Source organism: Microcebus murinus, chromosome 16 (assembly GCF_040939455.1).
Source record: "Microcebus murinus isolate Inina chromosome 16, M.murinus_Inina_mat1.0, whole genome shotgun sequence".
Taxonomy (NCBI): Eukaryota; Metazoa; Chordata; class Mammalia; order Primates; family Cheirogaleidae; genus Microcebus; species Microcebus murinus.
This window is the reverse complement of record NC_134119.1, coordinates 32,494,216-32,514,430: the sequence shown is the minus strand read 5'-3', so window position 1 is coordinate 32,514,430 and position 20,215 is coordinate 32,494,216. Positions and strand designations below refer to the sequence as shown.

General features: G+C 44.9%; 1 protein-coding gene across 8 annotated transcripts in view; it reads right to left on the bottom strand.

The window, feature by feature from the left end:
- CEP250 (centrosomal protein 250) overlaps positions 1–20,215 on the bottom strand; it is a 53,125-nt gene that overhangs the window by 15,582 nt on the left and 17,328 nt on the right. For 5 of the 8 annotated variants that reach the window (XM_012755112.3, XM_012755111.3, XM_012755114.3 and 2 more), the window contains 13 exons: positions 19,783–19,941; positions 19,047–19,225; positions 18,535–18,717; positions 16,358–16,502; positions 15,094–15,240; positions 14,142–14,372; positions 12,793–12,986; positions 12,439–12,566; positions 12,072–12,241; positions 4,730–4,897; positions 4,188–4,322; positions 1,489–1,632; positions 691–824 (listed from right to left, as the gene is read on the bottom strand). In XM_012755112.3, coding sequence (XP_012610566.1) covers positions 691–824; positions 1,489–1,632; positions 4,188–4,322; positions 4,730–4,897; positions 12,072–12,241; positions 12,439–12,566; positions 12,793–12,986; positions 14,142–14,372; positions 15,094–15,240; positions 16,358–16,502; positions 18,535–18,717; positions 19,047–19,225; positions 19,783–19,941 — 2,117 coding nt within the window. Of the gene's footprint in view, positions 1–690; positions 825–1,488; positions 1,633–4,187; positions 4,323–4,729; positions 4,898–12,071; positions 12,242–12,438; positions 12,567–12,792; positions 12,987–14,141; positions 14,373–15,093; positions 15,241–16,357; positions 16,503–18,534; positions 18,718–19,046; positions 19,226–19,782; positions 19,942–20,215 lie in introns of those variants that run through there. The other 3 variants (XM_076011057.1, XM_076011058.1, XM_076011059.1) reach the window with 3 other exon arrangements.

Below are 20,215 nucleotides of genomic sequence, written 5' to 3'. Positions count from 1 at the left end.
TAATAATTTGTTTTAGAGATTATTTTATTAATGTTTCCCCACAAAACTATATATTCTACTGTGGCAGGGACCATACAGTCTTGTTAATCACTGTATCTCCAGCCCTGGTGTAGTGGCTGGTGCATAATGGGTGTTCTCTAAATATTTACTAAATGAATGAAGTGTAAGCTTTGAAGACAGGAACCATGTCCTCTCCACATGGCTACATGTACATCCCAGAGCTGTAGACAGGAAAGGCAAGGTGGGCCAGGCGTGGTGGTTCACGCCTGTAATCCTAGCACTCTGGGAGGCCAAGGCAGGAGGATCGCTCAAGGTCAAGAGTTGGAAACCATCCTAAGCAAGAGTGAGACCCCATCTCTACTAAAAAAAATAGAAAGAAATTAATTGGCCAACTAAAAAAATATATAGAAAAAATTAGCCGGGCATGGTGGTACACGCCTATAGTCCCAGCTACTCAGGAGGCTAAGGCAGGAGGATTGCTTAAGCCTAGGAGTTTGAAGTTGCTGTGACCTAGGCTGATGCCATGGTACTCTAGCCCGGGCAACAGAGTGAGACTCTGTCTCAAAAAAAAAAAAAAAAAAAGAAAGAAAAGAAAAGAAAAAAGGCAAGGTGGCCTCAGCAAAGAACTGTCAATGTCAGTGACCACTGTACACAGACAGACAAGCCACCTCCATGGCCTGTCCAGCCTACCTGGCTTTCTCTTTCTCCAGCTCCTTCTGAATTTGGCTATATTCCTGGGCCTCTCTCAGCTTCTCCTGAATTTCCTGCTCAGCCAGCCTCTGAGAGTCATCCTGGGCCACCAACTGAGACTTCAAGTCCTCCACCTGGAAAGTTAAGGGCATGAAGACCAAGATGCAAGGGCAGGGGGCTAGTGGGAGGATGCTTCTCACCTAGGCTTCAGGGTCCTGCAAGGTATACCACAGTCAGTGGCCATTTCCAATGCTTGGGATGTTCCACCAAACCCTACACACTGTTCTTAACCCCCTTCCTCAGTACTGTTCGGCCTGGCCATCTGTCTCCCCAGCCTCACATATGCTGCATAAAGGCAGGCACAAATAAAAATCTTGGCTGAATATAACTACTGCCAAAGGCAAAGTGATGGGTAAGTGGATTGTGATTGTATTTTTTAAAATAAAAAATCAGAACATCATCTGGTATAGGATTCTGAACAGGAGAAGCAATCTGAGTAAGAAAAACAATCTGGTATGTAAAAATATCAGATGTATGGTGAAGATGGAAAGAACAATTAAAACTGAGACTGCCCAAGAAAACATAAGTTCCATGACCTTTACAGAGAAAGAGATTACTATTCCAGGGCTCTCTGCTCAACTCTGAGCACCCTCTGATTTTCCACTCAGTACTGTGGCCTACCCCCACCATCCGAAGCTCAGGTGGCAGGGCCAAGGATCCCCTGTCCTGCGGGAGGGAGTGGGGAAGCCTGGCTGTGCTGGGGAAGGACTATAGGGCTGGTGGAGAGGAGGAGAGGACCTGCTTCTGCAGGTCTATCTTATCCTGCAGCAGGGTGCGGCCCTCTTCTTGGATGGCAGCAAGGTTGTCTCTGTGCTGCTGAGCTGCCTCCTTCAGCTTCTGCTGAGCCTCCTGAAGCTGGGTCTGCAGCATCCCAGTGGTCTCCTGCAGAGGGGTAAGACATCAGTGAGTAGAAGAAAGGTTCCACTGGGGCCTTGGTCTCAAAATCTGTGTTGGATAATACTGTTTTGTTGAGTTGACAAAGGCTGAGGCAGGAGCCAGCAATCCATGTTGTTTCTACCTCAACTCCTCGCTTCCTGTTCCCGCTCCTCCCTCACAAAGTGTGCTGGCTCACCCAGGTTTCCTGGTCAGGGTCCATAGATTGGTAACAGTCCCTCACCCTGACAATTGCAACAGCCTCCTCACTATATCCCTACTTCCACTTGATGCCACCATCCCCCTACTTCCACTTGATGCCACCATCCACCACACACACACTCTTCTCCACTCAGCAGCTAAACTGTTTTAAAAACACACACACACACACACACACACACACACACACACACACACACACACCCAAAAAAAAATCATGTCCCACCCCTGCTTTGTAAATACCACCCAGCAGTTTCCCATTGCCCTTAGGACAAAACGCAAGCTCCTACTATGGCTGAGGAAGAGCTCCCACCCACCTCTCCACTTGCCCCTGAATTTATCAAGCTGGAGCCAAACTGCCTTCTTTCTGTCCTTGAACTCCCCAAGCCTTTTTCTGTCTGTTCCAGTGCCCTGATGATGGCTATTTCCTCTGCCTAAAGTGCTCTTCAAATGGCTGGCTTCTTTCTTCTTTTTAATGTCTTTATTGAGATATAATACACATACCATACAATTCACCCATTTAAAGTATACAATTCAGGTGGCCCGTGCCTATAATCCCAGCACTTTGACAGGCCCAGGCAAGAGGACCACTTGAGGCTAGGCGTTCAAGACCAGCCTGAGCCACACAGCAAGATGCAGTGGAGAGGGAAATGGGAAGTGACTGTGAATGGGATCGGGATTTATTTTGGTGGTGACGAAAATGTTCTAAAATTGGTCATAGTGATAGTTGTACAACTTTATCAATATACTAAAAACCACGAATTGTGGGCTGGGCGAGGTGGCTCACGCCTGTAATCCTAGCACTTTGGGAGGCCGAGGCGGGCGGATTGCTCAAGGTCAGGAGTTTGAAACCAGCCTGAGCGAGACCCCGTCTCTACCAAAAATAGAAATAAATTAATTGACCAATTAAAAATATATATACAAGCCGGGCGCGGTGGCTCACGCCTGTAATCCTAGCACTCTGGGAGGCTGAGGCGGGCGGATTGCTCGAGGTCAGGAGTTCGAAACCAGCCTGAGCAAGAGCGAGACCCCGTCTCTACTATAAATAGAAAGAAATTAATTGGCCAACTAATATATATATAAAATTAGCCGGGCATGGTGGCGCATGCCTGTAGTCCCAGCTACTCGGGAGGCTGAGGCAGGAGGATTGCTTGAGCCCAGGAGTTTGAGGTTGCTGTGAGCTAGGCTGACGCCACGGCACTCACTCTAGCCTGAGCAACAAAGCGAGACTCTGTCTCAAAAAAAAAAAAATATATATATATATACAAAAAATTAGTTGGGCATGGTGGCGCATGCCTGTAGTCCCAGCTACTCGGGAGGCTGAGGCAGTAGGATCGCTGAGCCCCGGAGATTGAGGTTGCTGTGAGCCAGGCTGACGCCATGGCACTCACTCTAGCCTGGGCAACAAAGTGAGATTCTGTCTCAAAAAAAAAAAAAAAAACCACGAATTGTATCCTTGCTTCCATCCTTCTATCCTCACTGTATTGTCTGGGCTAGACTACAGTGGTATCATCATAGCTCACTATAACTTCAAACACTTGGGCTCAAGTGATCCTCCTGCCTTAGCCTCCCTAGTATTAATGGCTGGGACTACAGGTGTGTGCCACCACACCCAGCTAATTTTTTAATATTTTGTAGAGATAGGGTTTTTTTGTTTTGTTTTTTTGAGATAGAGTCTCACTCTGTTGGCCAGGCTGGCCTGAGATGGAGTAATCCTCCTGTCTCAGCCTCTTGAGTAGCTGGGACTACAGGCGCACACCACTACTCCCAGCTAACTTTTTCTATTTTTAGTTGCTTGGCTAATTTTTTTCTATTTTCATTAATAGTAGAGATGGGGTCTCACTCTTGCTCAGGCTGGTCTCGAACTTCTGTCCTCAAGCGAATCCTCCCACCTCGGCCTTCCAGAGTGCTAGGATTACAGGCATGAGCTACCGTGTGAGTAATCCTCACACCTCAGCCTCCAGAGCAGCGGGACAGATGCTCTTTAACTTTCAAGTCTCAGCTCAAATATCACTTTCTCAGTGAGGCCTTCCCTAACTACCCTGTCCAAAGTGACCTCCTTTGAGTCATTCTCAATTATATCACTATATTTATTTCCTTTATAGCACTGAAAACAAATGGTAATAATCTCATTTGTTTTGTGTCTGCTCATTTATTGTCTGTCTCTGCCACTGGCATGTAAGTTTCTTGAGGGCAGGGCCTATGTTATGTTGACTTTTGTGCCACACTTTTATGTACTTGTCATATGTTAGCACATACACAGGGCCTGGCACATAAGAACTATTCACTGTTGAATGGGTAATGAATGCTCCTTTTTCTTCCCCACCCAGGACCACCCTCCATACCTGCTCCTTTAACTTCTGGACCTTCATGTCCTGCCTCAGCCGTTCCAGTTGCTGGCTGGCATCTGCCAGCTCCTTCTGGGTTTGCAGCAGTGTCTCCAGGAGGGACACTCTCTCCTTCTCTGTTTCCAGCTGCATCTGTGGAGGGGTAGAAAGGACAAAGGCTTGTTGGCTCACAGTTATCATGCTCATCCGTGAGGCCACAAGCACATCCCAGCTGCTCTAGGGCTCTTCTAACAAATGAAGTGGGGGCTGACAACAAAGGAAGTCCTGAGCCCATGGATTGAGAACCAGGAAGTGCAAAGATTGTCAGGTCTGCAAGCTGACAGGATGTGGTAAATGTCAGCCCTCTCTCAGGAAGTACGACATACTGCCGGCCGCGCAGCTAACGGCGTGGATCACCCTGCTCACTAGTAGTGGTGGGTAGTTACACTCTCTTCTGGGAGCCCCTCTGTGACACCACTCTTGGGAGTGGAAAAGGGAATGGTCAAAGGTAAGAGGATTGCAGATTTGGACGTGCAGCTCCAATCCTCCTACTTTCCCACCTGGCACAGGGCACTCTCGGCCTGGGTCCGTTCTTCTTCTCTCTGCGCCCGGATGGCCTCAGTTTCTGTCTGCTGCTCCCTCAGTCTCATTTCCAGCTCCATTTTTTCCCTCTCTAGGCTCTCCAGAGCCTTAGCCAGCTCCTGCTGGTGCCAGGAGCGCTCTTTTTCCTGGCCACATGAAGGAAATGCTGTCAGAACCGAATGGGTCAGGAGAGGAGCAGAAAGAGCTAATCGCTAGCTCTTTCTGTGACCTCAGTACCTCCCTGAGCCTGTTTCCTTACTGTAAAGTGAGGCTAATAATCCTTGCCTCATCTATCTTATCAAATTTTATGAGAATCAAGTAAGATTTATAAAAAAAAAAATCAAATAATGCATGTAAACATGCCTTCTAAAGTGCAATTGTCCCTCATGTATGCTACAAATATCTATTATTTTTAAAGCAACCACATCATTGTTGATGATTATAACAAAAAACTGAGGCCCTGAGTCTGGCTCTGCTGCCTCTTCTCCTTTGCTCAGGGTTGCAGAGTTGGCCCCCCCAAAATCAGGCCTAGCTCAGCAAAGATGACTCCCTATATTATTTAAGAGCTTTAGAATAGGAGTCCTTGTCCCAGAGGTCCACCAGTGACCAAAGCCTTTCCCAACCTCCCCAACTAGTTAAGGACCCTCTATTAGTTTTCTGGGATGGTGGCAAAGGGCTCCTGAGTTGGGCAGCCCAGGTGACAATCTTTAAACTGCCACTACTAGTGTGACCTCAGCCAATTTCTTTTTTTTTTTCTTTTGAGACAGAGTCTCACTCTCTTGCCCAGGCTAGAGTACTATGGCATCAGCCTAGCTCACAGCAGCCTCAAAATCCTAGGCTCAAGCAATCTTTCTGCCTCAGCCTCCTGAGTAGCTGGCACTAGAGGCAAGCACCACCACGCTTGGCTAATTTTTTCTATTTTTAGTTGTTTGGCTAATTTTTTTCTATTTTTAGTAGAGACAGGGTCTCGCGCTTGCTCAGGCTGGTCTCGAACTCCTGAGATCAAGCAATCGTCCCCCCTCAGCCTCCCAGAGTGCTAGGGATTACAGGTGTGAGCCACAGCACTCGGCCAACCTCAGCCAATTTCTAAACATCTCTGTGCCTCAGTTTTCTCATCTACAAAAATGAGGACAACAGTGTGTCCTCCTGAGGTTGCTTTGAGGATTGAGATAAGTCATGTAAATCACTTTAAATGTGCCTGAGTATGTAGGCAGTCAGTATACAATAGCTAGTTTCCTCATCATATTAGTCATTCCCTATACCTTTCCTTTGAAATGCTTGTAAGTTTGTAGTTATCTATTCATTTAATGGGAATGCCTCTTCAGCCCTTTCCAATGTCTTTTTTTTTTTTGAGACAGAGTCTCTGTCTGTCACCCCAGCTAGAGTGCAATGGTGTCATCATAGCTCACTGCAACCTCAAACTCCTGGGCTCAAGCAATCCTCCTGCCTCAGCCTCCTGAGAGTAACTGGGACTAGAGGAATGGGCCGCTGCACCTAGCTAATATTTCTGTTTTTAGTAGAGATGGGGTCTTGCTCTTGCTCAGGCTGGTCTTGAACTCCTGAGCTCAAGCATTCCTCCTGCCTCAGCCTCCCAGAGTGCCAGAATTACAGAGTGAGCCACTGTGCCTGGGCAGTTCTTTTTCTTCATAGAACCTTCAGAGTAATTTACTCATTTATATATTAACATATTTAATGTTTAATACCTGTCTTCCTCCCAAGACTTTAAACTCCATAAGGAGAACCATGTCTAGTTTGCTTTCTACCATATTCTTAGTAGCCAGCATCATGCCACATAGTTAAGTACTTTATCAACATTACTTGAATGGGCCGGGCGCGATGGCTCACGCCTGTAATCCTAGCACTTTGGAGGCTGAGGTGGGAGGATTGCTCGAGGTAAGGAGTTTGAAACCAGCCTGAGCAAGAGTGAGACCCTGTCTCTACTATAAATAGAAAGAAATTAATTGACCAACTAAGATATATATAGAAAAAATTAGCCAGGCATGGTGATACATGCCTGTAGTCCCAGGCATGGGACTCGGAAGGCTGAGGCAGAAGGATTGCTTGAGCCCAGGAGTTTGAGGTTGCTGTGAGCTAGGCTGATGCCACGGCACTCACTCTAGCCTGGGCAACAAAGCAAGAATCTGTCTCAAAAACAAACAAACAAACAAACAAATAAAAACACAAACATCACTTGAATGAATGAGGGATGAACCATATCAGCTACTGGACTGTTGTTAGCCTAAGAACGGGCATCGTATAATGCTGCAGTTACAATCATGAATGACAAATCTTACACTCTGGTTCAAAAACCCAACTATAAAAATATGGGAAAGATGAATTTTAACAGTAGCAAGTGTTTTTGGCCGGGCGCGGTGGCTCACGCCTGTAATCCTAGCTCTCTGGGAGGCTGAGGCAGGTTAGCTCAGGAGTTCGAAACCAGCCTGAGCAAGAGCGAGACCCCGTCTCTACTATAAATAGAAAGAAATTAATTGGCCAACTAATATATATAGAAAAAAAAATTAGCCGGGCATGGTGGCGCATGCCTGTAGTCCCAGCTACTCAGGAGGCTGAGGCAGCAGGATTGCTTGAGCCCAGGAGATTGAGGTTGCTGTGAGCTAGGCTGACCCCACGGCACTCACTCTAGCCTGGGCAACAAAGTGAGAGTCTCAAAAAAAAAAAACCAGTAGCAAGTGTTTAAAAAAAAAAAACTGATCTATTTGCTTCATATGAGTTAGAAGTGTGTTATGGCTACCAGAACAGCTAATTCTGTGATGTCCAGGAAGTAATAGTTTGCCATTGCTAGTTAGACCATGAACAGAATATTCTGCCCAGTTCAAAGTACCACCTTCATTCTGGGACATGAGTAAATTATAGTATGCCTAGAGGAAAGCAACCATGTCCATGAGGTATTTAAAGCAAATCTAAGGCTGACTTGTTTCAGGTAATAGACTTTTCTCAACATGAATTGTCTAATAACTAGATCTATCTTAAATAAAATGGCAGCTATTGATGAAATACAACAGAAGCTAAGCAATCATTTGGAAGGGATATTACAGAAGTGGACATAGCATGAATAGTTAAAAATTTGGGCTCTTAATCCCTGTTCTACCATTTATTAGTCATGTAACCCTGAGTGACTTCTCTATGCATTTATTCACATTTATTATGTGAATAAAGCATTTAGCATGGTGTTTGGCATGGGGAAGTGCTTAGTAAATGTCCAACGATATCTGATATCATTACTATTAAAGGGGATATACATACTAGATGGAAGAATGGAGAACATAACTTCTAAGAGTTTTTCTAATTACTAGGATTCCAGAAGGTAGTCATTCTTAAAACTAACAGTATCAAGAGTTGTAAGAGGGCAATCAACCTTCTAATCAGTAGGGAGATCATGAAGTCAGATAATCAAAAGTCAGGGGATGATCTGAATGGGAGAAAAGGAGAAAAGAGGGAAAAGACCCTCTCAGGATCCAGGTATGGCCATAAGTCAATCCTTCCAGGGAAACCAAGGCTATGTAGCTAGCTTATCATTCAGAAGTTATAGGCCAGGCGTGGTGGCTCACGCCTATAATCCTAGCACTTTGGGAGGCTGAGGTGGGTGGATCGCTCAAGGTCAGGAGTACAAAACCAGCTTGAGCAAGAGCGAAACCCCATCTCTACTAACAATAGGAAGAAATTAATTGGCTAACTAAAAATATATAGAAAAAATTAGCCGGGCATGGTGGTGCATGCCTATAGTCCTAGCTACTCAAGAGCCTGAGGCAGGAGGATCTCCTGAGCCCAGGAGTTTGAGGTTGTGAGCTAGGCTGATGCCATGGCACTCTAGCCCGGGCAACAGAGTGAGACCCTGTCTCAAAAAAAAAAAAAAAAAAAGAAGTTATATAGCATCTTTTACTTGTGGGATGTTTAGTAGACAATGACTGATTCCTGCTAGGAAACTGTCTTCTTCACACAATGAATATTTTCAAGTACCTACTATAATCTAGGCACATAATTCTAAAAACAAGCAAACTTCTGGTTACCATCTTGCCAACAGATCTGCTTCATACTAACAATCAAATCACAAATACACATCAAGCTCAAGTCAACTTCCATTTTCAAATATCTGACAAATAAGATCTGTGAACACTCCAGCTACAAAATAGCAAAAAAGGCTAGATAAAATAGTAAATATATATTTTAATGCATTACTAAACCAGCAGGAAAATAAGAAAAATTCCACAGGAGCCAAAATCAAAGCAACACCTGTGAGGTAAAGAGGTAAATGAGCACAGAACTGGCTTTCTACTAGGGACATTTGTTGTACCATATAACCTTGAAATTCATTTTAGGACTATGTAAAGAAGTGATAAAGGTGGGGAGTCTGATAGGAGATTCCCACATAAATCTGGACTTCCAAAGGGCTGAAAATATAAATTAGGGAAAACAGACTAAAAAAAATGACCAAGATGATATGAAAAAATAACTGAATAGAATGTCTAGAAATAAAATTTTATTTATTTGTTTATTTTTGAAATAGAGTCTCACTCTATTGCCTGGGCTAGAGTGCCATGGCGTCAGCCAAGCTCACAGCAACCTCAAACTACTGGGCTCAAGCAATCCCTCTGCCTCAGCCTCCCGAGTAGCTGGGACTACAGGCATGTGCCACCATGCCTGACTAATTTTTTCTATATATTTTAGTTGGCCAATTAATTTCTTTCTATTTTTAGTAGCGATGAGGGTCTCACTCTTGCTTAGGCTGGTTTCGAGCTCCTGACCTTGAGCAATCCTCCCGCCTGGGCCTCCCAGAGTGTTAGGATTACAGCCATGAGCCACCGCGCCTGGCCTAGAAATAAAAAATTTAATAGGTGAAATTCAAAACTTGGTAAATAGACTAAATATCAGATTAGATACAACTGAAAATGGAAGTTAGTGACTAGAAGAAAGATCTGAAAAGATCACCCAGAACACAGTATGGAAAGAGAAAAGTAAAAATGGAAAATGTAAATGAGAGTGAAGATACATGGCAAATAGATTAAGAAGGTCTGATGGGCCGGGAGTGGTGGCTCACGCCTGTAATCCTAGCACTCTTGGAGGCTGAAGCGGGTGTATTGCTTGAGGTCAGGAGTTCGAAATCTGCCTGAGCGAGACCCATCTCTACTAAAAATAGAAAGAAATTAATTGACCAACTAAAAAAAAAAAAAAAAAAAAATATATATATATATATATATATATATACACACACACACACACATACATACATACAAATTAACCAGGCATGGTGGCACATGCCTGTGGTCCCAGCTACTTGGGAGGCTGAGGCAGAGGGATCACTTGACCCCAGGAGTTTGAGGTTGCTGTGAGCTAGGCTGATGCCACGGCACTCTAGCCTGGGCAACAAAGTGAGACTCTGTCTCAAAAAAACAAAAATAAAGAAGGTCTGATGTACAACTAATGAGAGCACAAAGAGAGAAAAAAGTAGGAAAGAAGCTATATTTGAAGAGATAATATATAAGAATTTTCCAGAATTAATGTTTCAACATGAAATCTTAGATTCAGGAGGTCCAAAAAGTTCCAACAGAATGAACTTTTTTTTTTTTTTTTTTTTTTTTGTTTTTTTTTTTTTGAGACAGAGTCTCACTTTGTTGTCCAGGCTAGAGTGAGTGCCGTGGCGTCAGCCTAGCTCACAGCAACCTCAAACTCCTGGGCTTGAGTGATCCTTCTGCCTCAGCCTCCCGAGTAGCTGGGATTACAGGCATGCGCCACCATGCCCGGCTAATTTTTTATATATATATCAGTTGGCCAATTAATTTCTTTCTATTTATAGTAGAGACGGGGTCTCGCTCTTGCTCAGGCTGGTTTTGAACTCCTGACCTTGAGCAATCCACCCGCCTCGGCCTCCCAAGAGCTAGGATTACAGGCGTGAGCCACAGCGCCCGGCCAGAATAAACTTTTAAAATACACACTAAACACAAGAAACTACAGAATGATTAAGCTGAGTGCTAACTTCTCAATACCAACAAAGTTGAGAAAAAATAACTGTCATGTTAGAATCTCATACCTGAAGTTTATACCCACCAAAACTATATCTTTCAAGAATACTATATCTTTCAAGAATAAAAACAAAACAGAAACGTTTTCAGATAATTTACTATCAACAGACCCTCACCAAAGGAAATCCTATTTCAGGCAGAAGGAAAATAAATCCAAATAGGAAGTCTGATATGCAAGAAGGAATGGTGAGCAAACAATTGCAAATTCATCATTGTATCTAACCAAACACTGACTGTATAAAACAATAAAAATGCATAATTTGCAATGCTAAACTAGTTCGAACAAAGCACATTGGACAAAACAGCACATAGGAAGGAGCAAATGCAGGTAAAATGTTCTAAAGCCCTTGTGTCATTGAGGGAAAGAGTAAAAACACTGACTGACTCGAGATTGTATTAAGTATTTATTTTAAAATATTAAAAGTAACCACTAAAAGAATTTTTTAAAAATACAGTATGTATCACCCAAAGTTGTAGAGAGAAAAAAAGAGGTAAGAAAAAAATACAACATAGTTACCCAATTTAATCCTCTAAAAAAAGTTAAGAAAAGTGATTTCTCCTCCCCCAAAGATATATAAAAAGGCAGGACAAAATAGCATAAGACCATAGAAATAAATACAAATACAACTAAAATCACAATAAGGCAAATGGACTAAGTTCTATAATAAAAAAACAAAAGAAACACAGTTCTGAATTGGGCAAGAATACATCCAAGATATTCCTCTGCCCCATTTATATCCTGAGGCAAATTTAATAATCCTAACATAAATATAGAGCTCATAATCCTAGCACTCTGGGAGGCTGAGGCGGGCGGGTTGCTCGAGGTCAGGAGTTCGAAACCAGCCTGAGCAAGAGCAAGACCCCGTCTCTACTATAAATAGAAAGAAATTAATTGGCCAACTAATATATATATAGAAAAAATTAGCCGGGCATGGTGGTGCATGTCTGTAGTCCCAGCTACTCGGGAGGCTGAGGCAGAAGGATTGCTTGAGCCCAGGAGTTTGAGGTTGCTGTGAGCTAGGCTGATGCCCTGGCACTCACTCTAGCCTGGGCAACAAAGTGAGACTCTGTCTCAATCAATAAAAAATACAGAGCTCATTATATACCAGGAATTATTATTAGTGTTTTCCATATGTTAATTTATTTAATGGTTAGAAGCTAGATTTTGTAACTTGGTGACCAAATTTCACCCTCACAAGCAGCAATATCTGGACCACAAGGTGGAAGACTCACTGAAGGCCATGCCTGCCTCTCCCATCCCCCAGCCACATCCACCACCTACCCATTTCTCCTGGAGCTGGGTCACCTCCTCCTCATGGGCCACCTTCTGTTGCTCCAGCGCAGTCTGTCCCTCTTGCTCAGCCCGGGCCAGCTTTCTGGCTGCTGTATCCCGTTCCTGTTCTGCACGGCTCCGTTCAGCATCCAGTTCCAGCTTCAGGCACCTCACTTCCCCTAAGATGCCAGGACAGGATCAGGCCTCTGGGCATCCGCCCCCCTCCTTTTCCCTAGTAATATTCTCCTTCTCCCAACCTCATGAGCAACTACCATGTCAGAGGCCTGGAGCCTCGCTGGAGAAGGACCTCTAATAGCCTCCCACTGCTGCCCTGGCTTTCGATATGGAGTATGCCCCATCTCAGTTGGGTTCTCACCTTGGATTACTTCCTTAGCTTGAGTGACAGTTTGAATCTGGACCTCCAGCTGCCCCTTGATGACTTCTATCACAGAATTTTGTTGTTGGGTCTCAAACAGACTGCTCTCCAGTAGCTCCTTGGCTGAGCTGTGAGGTTCAGGAATCAGGAAAAGTTCTTACCCATCAAGCCCCTTACCCTCCCTCCTCAAGAGGAGTTGGGTTCTAAGTACTGGCTACCTGGAGAAATTAGGGGGACAATTATAAATTTATAACTCATTTAGAACCCACATACTTAGGGCAGGGAGCTTAGCTTGGCTACCCTTTGCCTTGCAAAGCTCTCTCTATGCTTGGCTAATTTGGGTCTGGGCCCTACCTGAGCCCCAGTAATTGTTCAGCAAGGTCCTGCCGGTCTCGCTCCATAGCCTGTAGCCGGACCTCTAGAGCTGCCCTCTCTCGTACCAGGGCCTCCTTCTCCTGGATTGCCCTGGCAAGCACTTGTTCTAGTCTCTTGGCCTCCTGATGCAGCTGCTCCAGCTGAGCTGTGACTGCCTCCTGCTGGTGACGTGCCTAAGGGGAAGAAATTGGTAAGTATTAGGACAGGCTGGGCGCGGTGGCTCACGCCTGTAGTCCTAGCTCTCTGGGAGGCCGAGGCGGGCGGATTGCTCGAGTTCAGGAGTTCGAAACCAGCCTGAGCAAGAGTGAGACCCCGTCTCTACTATAAATGGAAAGAAATTAATTGGCCAACTAAAAATATACACAAAAAATTAACCGGGCATGGTGGCACATGCCTGTAGTCCCAGCTACTCAGGAGGCTGAGGCAGGAGGATCGCTTGAGCCCAGGAGTTAGAGGTTACTGTGAGCTAGGCTGACGCCACGGCACTCACTCTAGCCTGGGCAACAAAGTGAGACTCTGTCTCAAAAAAAAAAAAAAAAAAATTATTAGGACAATGAGAGGTTTGGTAGAGGAGAAAGATGACCTTTGAGCCAGGTCATTCATTGATTTAGGAAAAAATTTACTGAGCTGCTGTTAGGCACTGTGCTATTAATAAAAGATAGAGCAATAAAAACAAGTAAGACAGAGCCTTGCCTCCAAGGAGCTTCTAGTCTAATGGTGGAGACATATAAACAGATCATTGTAGTATGGAGGGCATGGTTGTTGAAATAAGCATGAGGTGCTAAACAGAGCATACAGGAGAAGCACCTAATTCAAACTAGGGGGTATAAAGTAGTGGAGAATCAGTAAAGGAAGCCTATCAAAATTCTTTTAAAAGAAAGAATTGGATGAGGGCCAGGCATGGTGGCTCAATACCTGTAATCCTAGCACTCTGGGAGGCCAAGGTAGGACAATCACTTGAGGTCAGGAATTAGAAACCAGCCTGAGCAAGAGCAAGATCCCACCTCTACTAAAAATAGAAAAATTAGCCGGGCATGGTGGCGCATGCCCGTAGTCCCAGCTACCTGGGAGGTTGAGGCAGGAGTATCGCTTGAGCCCAGGAGTGTGAGTTCACAGTGAGCTACGATGATGCCACTGCACCCTACCTAGAGCAACAGAGTGAGACTCTATCTTAAAAAAAATTGGATGATATTCTGCAAACTACTAACACTGGCTATTTCTAGAAAGTAAGACTTTTTGACTTTCTGAATCATTCCTGTAGTATTTTAATTTTGTACAATGAGCATGTATTACACCTTAACATGATGGTATCAGTTTTGTCTTCTCACCTCATTTAGTTTCTCTTGGATTTCTTCTTTTTCTTCTTGGATGCCCCTGAGATCTGCCTGCAGCTCAGCTCCAGACTCCTCTGCTTTCTGCAGCTGAGCCTCCAGGTGAGTTTTCTTTTCCCACAGGGCTTCCCTGCTTTTCTCTGCCTCCGCCACCTCCACCTGCAAAGCGTTTCTCGCCTGCTCTGCTGCCTCCATTCTGCTGCACACAGACTGGTTCTCCTGCTCCAGCTACTGGCAGAAAAGGAAAGGGAGTACAGGGAATCAAAGACAAATGGTTATTGTTTAGGGATCAAGGGTGAGACTGAAATCCAAGTGAGATATACTCCAAAGATGAACACAGGAGTGCTTATGAGAGAGGATGAAAATCCATTCATATGATCTAGTGCATATATTCCAGGTACTAGACAGGCTGGATGCTGGCGACAGAGATACAAAAGGCAAAATCCTGCTCTCAAAGAATTCAGAATAATGGAACACAGAACATTTCTGGGGCTGAAGGAAACAGGGGTACCATGGAGGTTCCTTACTAAAATTGTAAGTTAAATTTGTAACCTATAAAAAAGATTCTTTGGGACTTAGGCTTTTTAGCAGATCCTTTTCTCGTGATTGCTATTATCTCACCCAATAGGATTAAAAACCTCATCTTCCTTCCATAGGACATGGGCCTATTCCCAGCGCTGGTGATTTTCCCTAATTCACAAAAGTAGTTCTACTGTAGGTGTGGGAAGGGAATATTTCTAATGGCTAAGCCCAATCCTTATAGTCTTTCTTCTCCTCTGCACTGTAAATGTTCCTTTTGCTCATTTCAGAACTACATTTGGAAGCTGATCTGTCTTATGCTGATCCATTAAGGACTCTGCCCTGCCATGGGCATCAGCTTCATCTGTCACTGGCTTGTGCTTAATCAGGGACCAGCCCTACTCTTGGGACCAGGGAAATCTTTGCTCACCTGGAGAAGCTGCTGGTTAAGCTCAACTTTATCTAAGGCCAAAGCCTCATTTAAGGCACTGAGTTTGACAGCTGCTGCCCGAAGATCAGCTACCTCTGCCTTCAGGCTGTTCTCAGAACTTGACAGCTCTGCAATTGACTGTTCTGCCTAAAAACAAAGAGTGTCAAAGAGTTTTCCTGCAAGAGTAAGCAGTTCACATTCCCAACACCTGCTGCTCTTTTTGCAGAGCGATCAGTTAACACTCCATTCCTTCTCTTACATTCTAAACAAGTTTTCCCTTCATTCATTCATTATTGAGGAGTAAGACAGGAGCTCACAGTATGAATGCACAGATGTAAGAATGTATAAACAACTACAATTGTAATGACACCATACATAGAAAATGTAAGCACAAAGTGCTCGGGGAACTCAAAGAGTCAAAAAAACTTGGTAGAGGAATTGACAATTAAGTTGGGTATTGAGAAATGAGGAACAGTTTGCAGTTAAAGGGGGAGGAAAGAAGAAGTCCAGGCAAAGTGAAAAGTATATGCAAAGTATTAGGGTCATGAAAGAACTTGGTGTAACTGAGAATGCAATAAATGCTATGTGGAAAGGGATACAAGGACTTAGGATGGGGTTTTGAAATGGAGAGGCTAGAAACACAGTTTGGGGCAGATGGCGAAGGGCTTTTGTTGTTGTTGTTTGGTTTTGTTTTTGAGACAGAGTCTCACTTTATTGCCCCAGCTAGAGTGCAGTGGTGCAATCACAGCTCACTATAACCACAAACTCCTGGGCTCAAGCAATCCTCCTGCCTCAGCCTCCCAAGTGGCTGGGACTACAGGCACATGCCACCATGCCTGGCTAATTTTTTATTTTTTTGTAGAGATGAGGTCTCACTCTTGCTCAGGCTGGTCTCAGACTCCTGAGCTCAAGCGATCTTCCCACCTCAGCCTCCCAGAGTGCCAGTATTGCAGGCATGAGCCACCACGCTCGGCCAACAAAGGGCTTTATATATGGCACCACAAAGCCAGAAAGCCATTGAATAGTTTTAAGAGACTGACATAATATATGAAGCATAAAAATATATACTTTGGAAAACTTTCTAATTCCAATGCGGAGGGGATTTTCAGAGGGAGAAGACCCAGAAGCAGACTAGTAACTGAGGAAAGAAATATGAGGGGTCATGGCTTGAAGGGTAAGGAATGAGGCAGGCTGCATGGCTCTTCCTGGGAACACACCATTTTAAGCCGCCCACCCAGCAAGTAAAGAGAGAAGGCCCACGCACCCTAGCCAGCGCTGCGGTCACTTCTGTTTGCTCTTGCCTCAGTAACTCCCCGTCTAGGCGACTTGACTCCAGGGCTTCCCGAAGAGTGATCAGTTCATTGAGTGATTCTGATTGCTTGGCTTCCAGGCCCACCAGCGTCTCCTGACTAAGATGGGAAGGAGAGGGGTCTAGAGGAAGTCCTAGGGACTGGCTATACCCCAAAAGGCAACAGGAATATAATTACCTTTGCTATACAAAAGAATGAGGAAGCTCTCTAAAAACTGATAAGAAAAGATCTCTAAGGCGTATCAAGTGAAAAAGGTATAGAACAGTATATATGATATACTACCTTTTATACAAGAAAGGAAGAATATATGCTTATATTTACATGACGTAGCATTGGAAAGATAAACAAGAAATCAATTACTACTGGCCAGGCACAGTGGCTCATGCCTGTAATCCCAGCACTTTGGGAGGCCAGGAGTTTGAAACCACTTGGGCAATACAGCAAGATGTCATCTCTACAAAAAAATGTTTTAAAAATTAGCCGACATGGTGGCATGTGCCTATAGTTCCAGATACTTGGGAAGGATCACCTGAGCCCAGGAGTTCAAGGCTGTAGTGAGCTATGCAGTATGCACCACTATACCCTAGTGTGGGTGACAGGGCAAGACCTTTTCTCTAAAAAGTAATAAATACATAAATAATGGTTACCTATATGAGGAAGGGAAATGGGATGAAGAAAAACACAAGTGGGAGTGACACTTCTGTGTATATCTTTTTAAATAGTTTTGACTTTTCAATCATACGTTATCAAGTTAGATAAATTAAATTGAAAAATATACAATTATCTCCGTGGATTTTCTGCCTTTCCCCTTGGTACAGAGGTTATTCCTTGCACAAGTCATGACACACATGGCAGTCCTTCAAGTTTCTACTCTTCATGGAACAAGAGGTATGTGCCAGGAACTAGGGCACAGGAGAGGAGGGGACTACACCAAAGATGAATACACCAAATAACTACTCCCAGTTATTTATTTACTTTTATGAGACAGAGTCTTGCTCTGTTGTCCAGGCTAGAGTGCTGTGGCATCATCATAGCTCACTGCAACCTCAAACTCCTGGGCTCAAGTGAGCCTCCTGCCTCAGCCTCCTGAGTAGCTGAGACTACAGGCACTATGGGCACGTGCCACCACGCCTGGCTAACCTTTTAATTTTTTGTAGAGACAGGGTCTTGATATGTTACACAGGTTGGTCTCAAACTCCTGGCTTCAAGCGATCCTCCTGCCTCAGACTCCCAAAGTGCTGGGATTACAGATGTGAGCCACTATGCTTGACACCTGCTTCCAGTTATTAAAGACCTACTATACTCTAGGCTGTATGTTGGCATTTTCCAAAACACTGCTCTAATCTTCCCAATAATCCTTCAAGGTAAGTATTATAAACTGCATTTTACAAATAATCTGTCCAAGTGGCAGAGCCATAATTCAAACCGAGCTTTTGCCCAGCTCTAAAGTCCTTGCTATTTCTGTGACATCATACAGGGGAATTTACTGATTAGCTAGGTCCATTTACTTTGGATTTCCCTTTCTTGACCAGCTAATTTCCCACAACTTCCCCAGGTAAGTTTTACCCTTTAGCTGGCCCTGAACATGCCGTGAACCTTGCTGTCTCCTTTGCCAGTCTACTTCTTTAGCCCTTCTCCCACTCTCTACCTATCAAAACAGGTGAAGACCCAGCTCAAAGCCTACCCCCTCCTCCAAAAAGATTTTCCTCATCCTCAATAATTAACTGTCATTCCTGTGCTCCCAAAGGACCTGGCCTCATGTCACAGTTGTTTACTTGTCTGTCTTCTCCATTAGACTGTAGGCTCCTTGAGATCAGGGCCTGGGTCTTATTCATTTCTGTATCCCCCACAGTGCCTAATCCCTTATGGGTTGGGCTAAGCAAAGTCTTTCTTTTTTTTTTTTTTTTTTTTTTTTTTTTTACTCAGGCCTGGAAAATGGAAGCAAAGTCTTTCTTGACTTTTCTTGAACTTTTTATATTCGTCTTTCTGCAAAGCAAGGAGCCATAAGCTAATCTGAACCCACTGTATGGCAGGCTTCTGTGTACTCCACTTTCCAAGCGAAGGGAGGTGGGTGGGGAGGGTGTGGAATTGAAGGAAGGCCAGACCCAGTAAGGAGACTGGTCACACTTACAGGCGCTCCCTTTCCCGGACAGCAAGGTGCAGCTCTTCCTGCTGCTCCTCCTTCTCCCCCTGAGCGGAGTCCCCCTGCAGCTGAAGCTCCATGTTTGCCCTTCGCAGGCGCCATGCCTCCTGCTCCAGCACCTCCAGTTGCTGCTGCAGCTCTTCCCTGGCCTTCTGCAGGAGCTCTCGCTCCCTAGAAGAACAAGATCAGAGATGAGCAGAGATTGTGGGACCTAAAATCCTTGCTGGAAACAGACATCACAGGATCAAAGGAGAGAGGTGCCTATTTCCTTTCCCAACATCCCATCTTTCCTTTCGAGTGGGAGACCATTTTTTTATAACCACAAAGACCCAAAACACAAAGACTGGTCCAGTAGAAAAAAGCAGAACACTAAGCAAAGCAGCCCTGGGTCTCAGGGCAAGCAGGATCAGTCAACCAAAAACCATGACGGAAGTGGGTAAATGTCTGGCTCAGGACTGAGAGCAGGGTAGGAAGGGTGGATGGACAGCCCATCTGCTCACTTGCTGAGAGAGTCCACCTCTCCCTGGAGGTCCACAGTCTGCCCTGCCAGAGTGTCCCGCTCCCCAGCGAGCGTCTGCAGCCGCTGTCTCAAGGCTTTGCCCTCTTCCTCCCACTGATCATGCTGCTGCTGCAAGAGGCTCACAGCCTCCTGGCAGCCTGAAAGCTGCTGCCTTAGGTCCTATGGAAGGAAAGCAACAGAAACCAGATGGTGAGCAAGAAGGAAAGGGCAAAGGAGAGATGTCAGAAGCCTGAGAGAGGGGCTGGACAAGGAGGTTAGGGGTTGATGCAACCAGGATAAGCTGAAAATAGAGATGTGACCAGTTGAGAAGACAGAAGACCAGAGGTTTGGGCTTCTGTGGCTCCAGAGTCTTAGGGTACATCATCTCCAAATGTACAGTGGCATGGGGGGGATGGTAAGTATACTTGGGACCCTCAGAGTTGGGGAACATGTACCCATACTCTCCCTGGGCTCTGGGTCCCCATCTTGGCATAGTGCTATGCAAAGACTACATGCAAAGTGAAGCATGCCACTGGCACGAAGAATGTGCTGGTTACCCACAAGTACAATTAGGCAGACACAGAGAGATTCAGATGGGCACTCTGGGATATTGACAAAACATCTCATGATTGGTCAACAAAGAGAATGGGGCAGTCCGGGATAGGGAGGTACCTGGAGCACAAATAAGTTTAGGTACCAACCCCTGATGGCTAAAGAAGAATGCTGGGGGTTCTCACCTGCACAGCCTGGCGTCTCTGAGTCAGCACTGAACGCACCAGAGTAACAGCCTTGTCTGGGGCCTGGGAATTAAACTGGGAGAAGCCACTAGAGTCCAATTCCAAAGAGCTCTCATGACTAGAGCCTTGGGCCATATTGTCCCCTTCTTCCACCATGACCTGAAATCCAACACAGTGGGGTCACCACCCTACTGACCAAGGCTTAGAGTCCATATAGAGGACCTACACTATAGCCTGGACAAATCTGATGCTTTCCTTCTCAGGTCCTCTCCCTAGGGGGACAGAAGGGGCATATGTGAAAGCAAAAAAAGGCTGGTTCCTTCAACTCCCCACCTTTGGCCACCCAATTCCAGGAGCAGCACCAAGCAGAGAACATTCTCTGAGGTGATAATAAATGAGGAAATGAAGGACAAAGAGGCTATTTAGGTAGCAA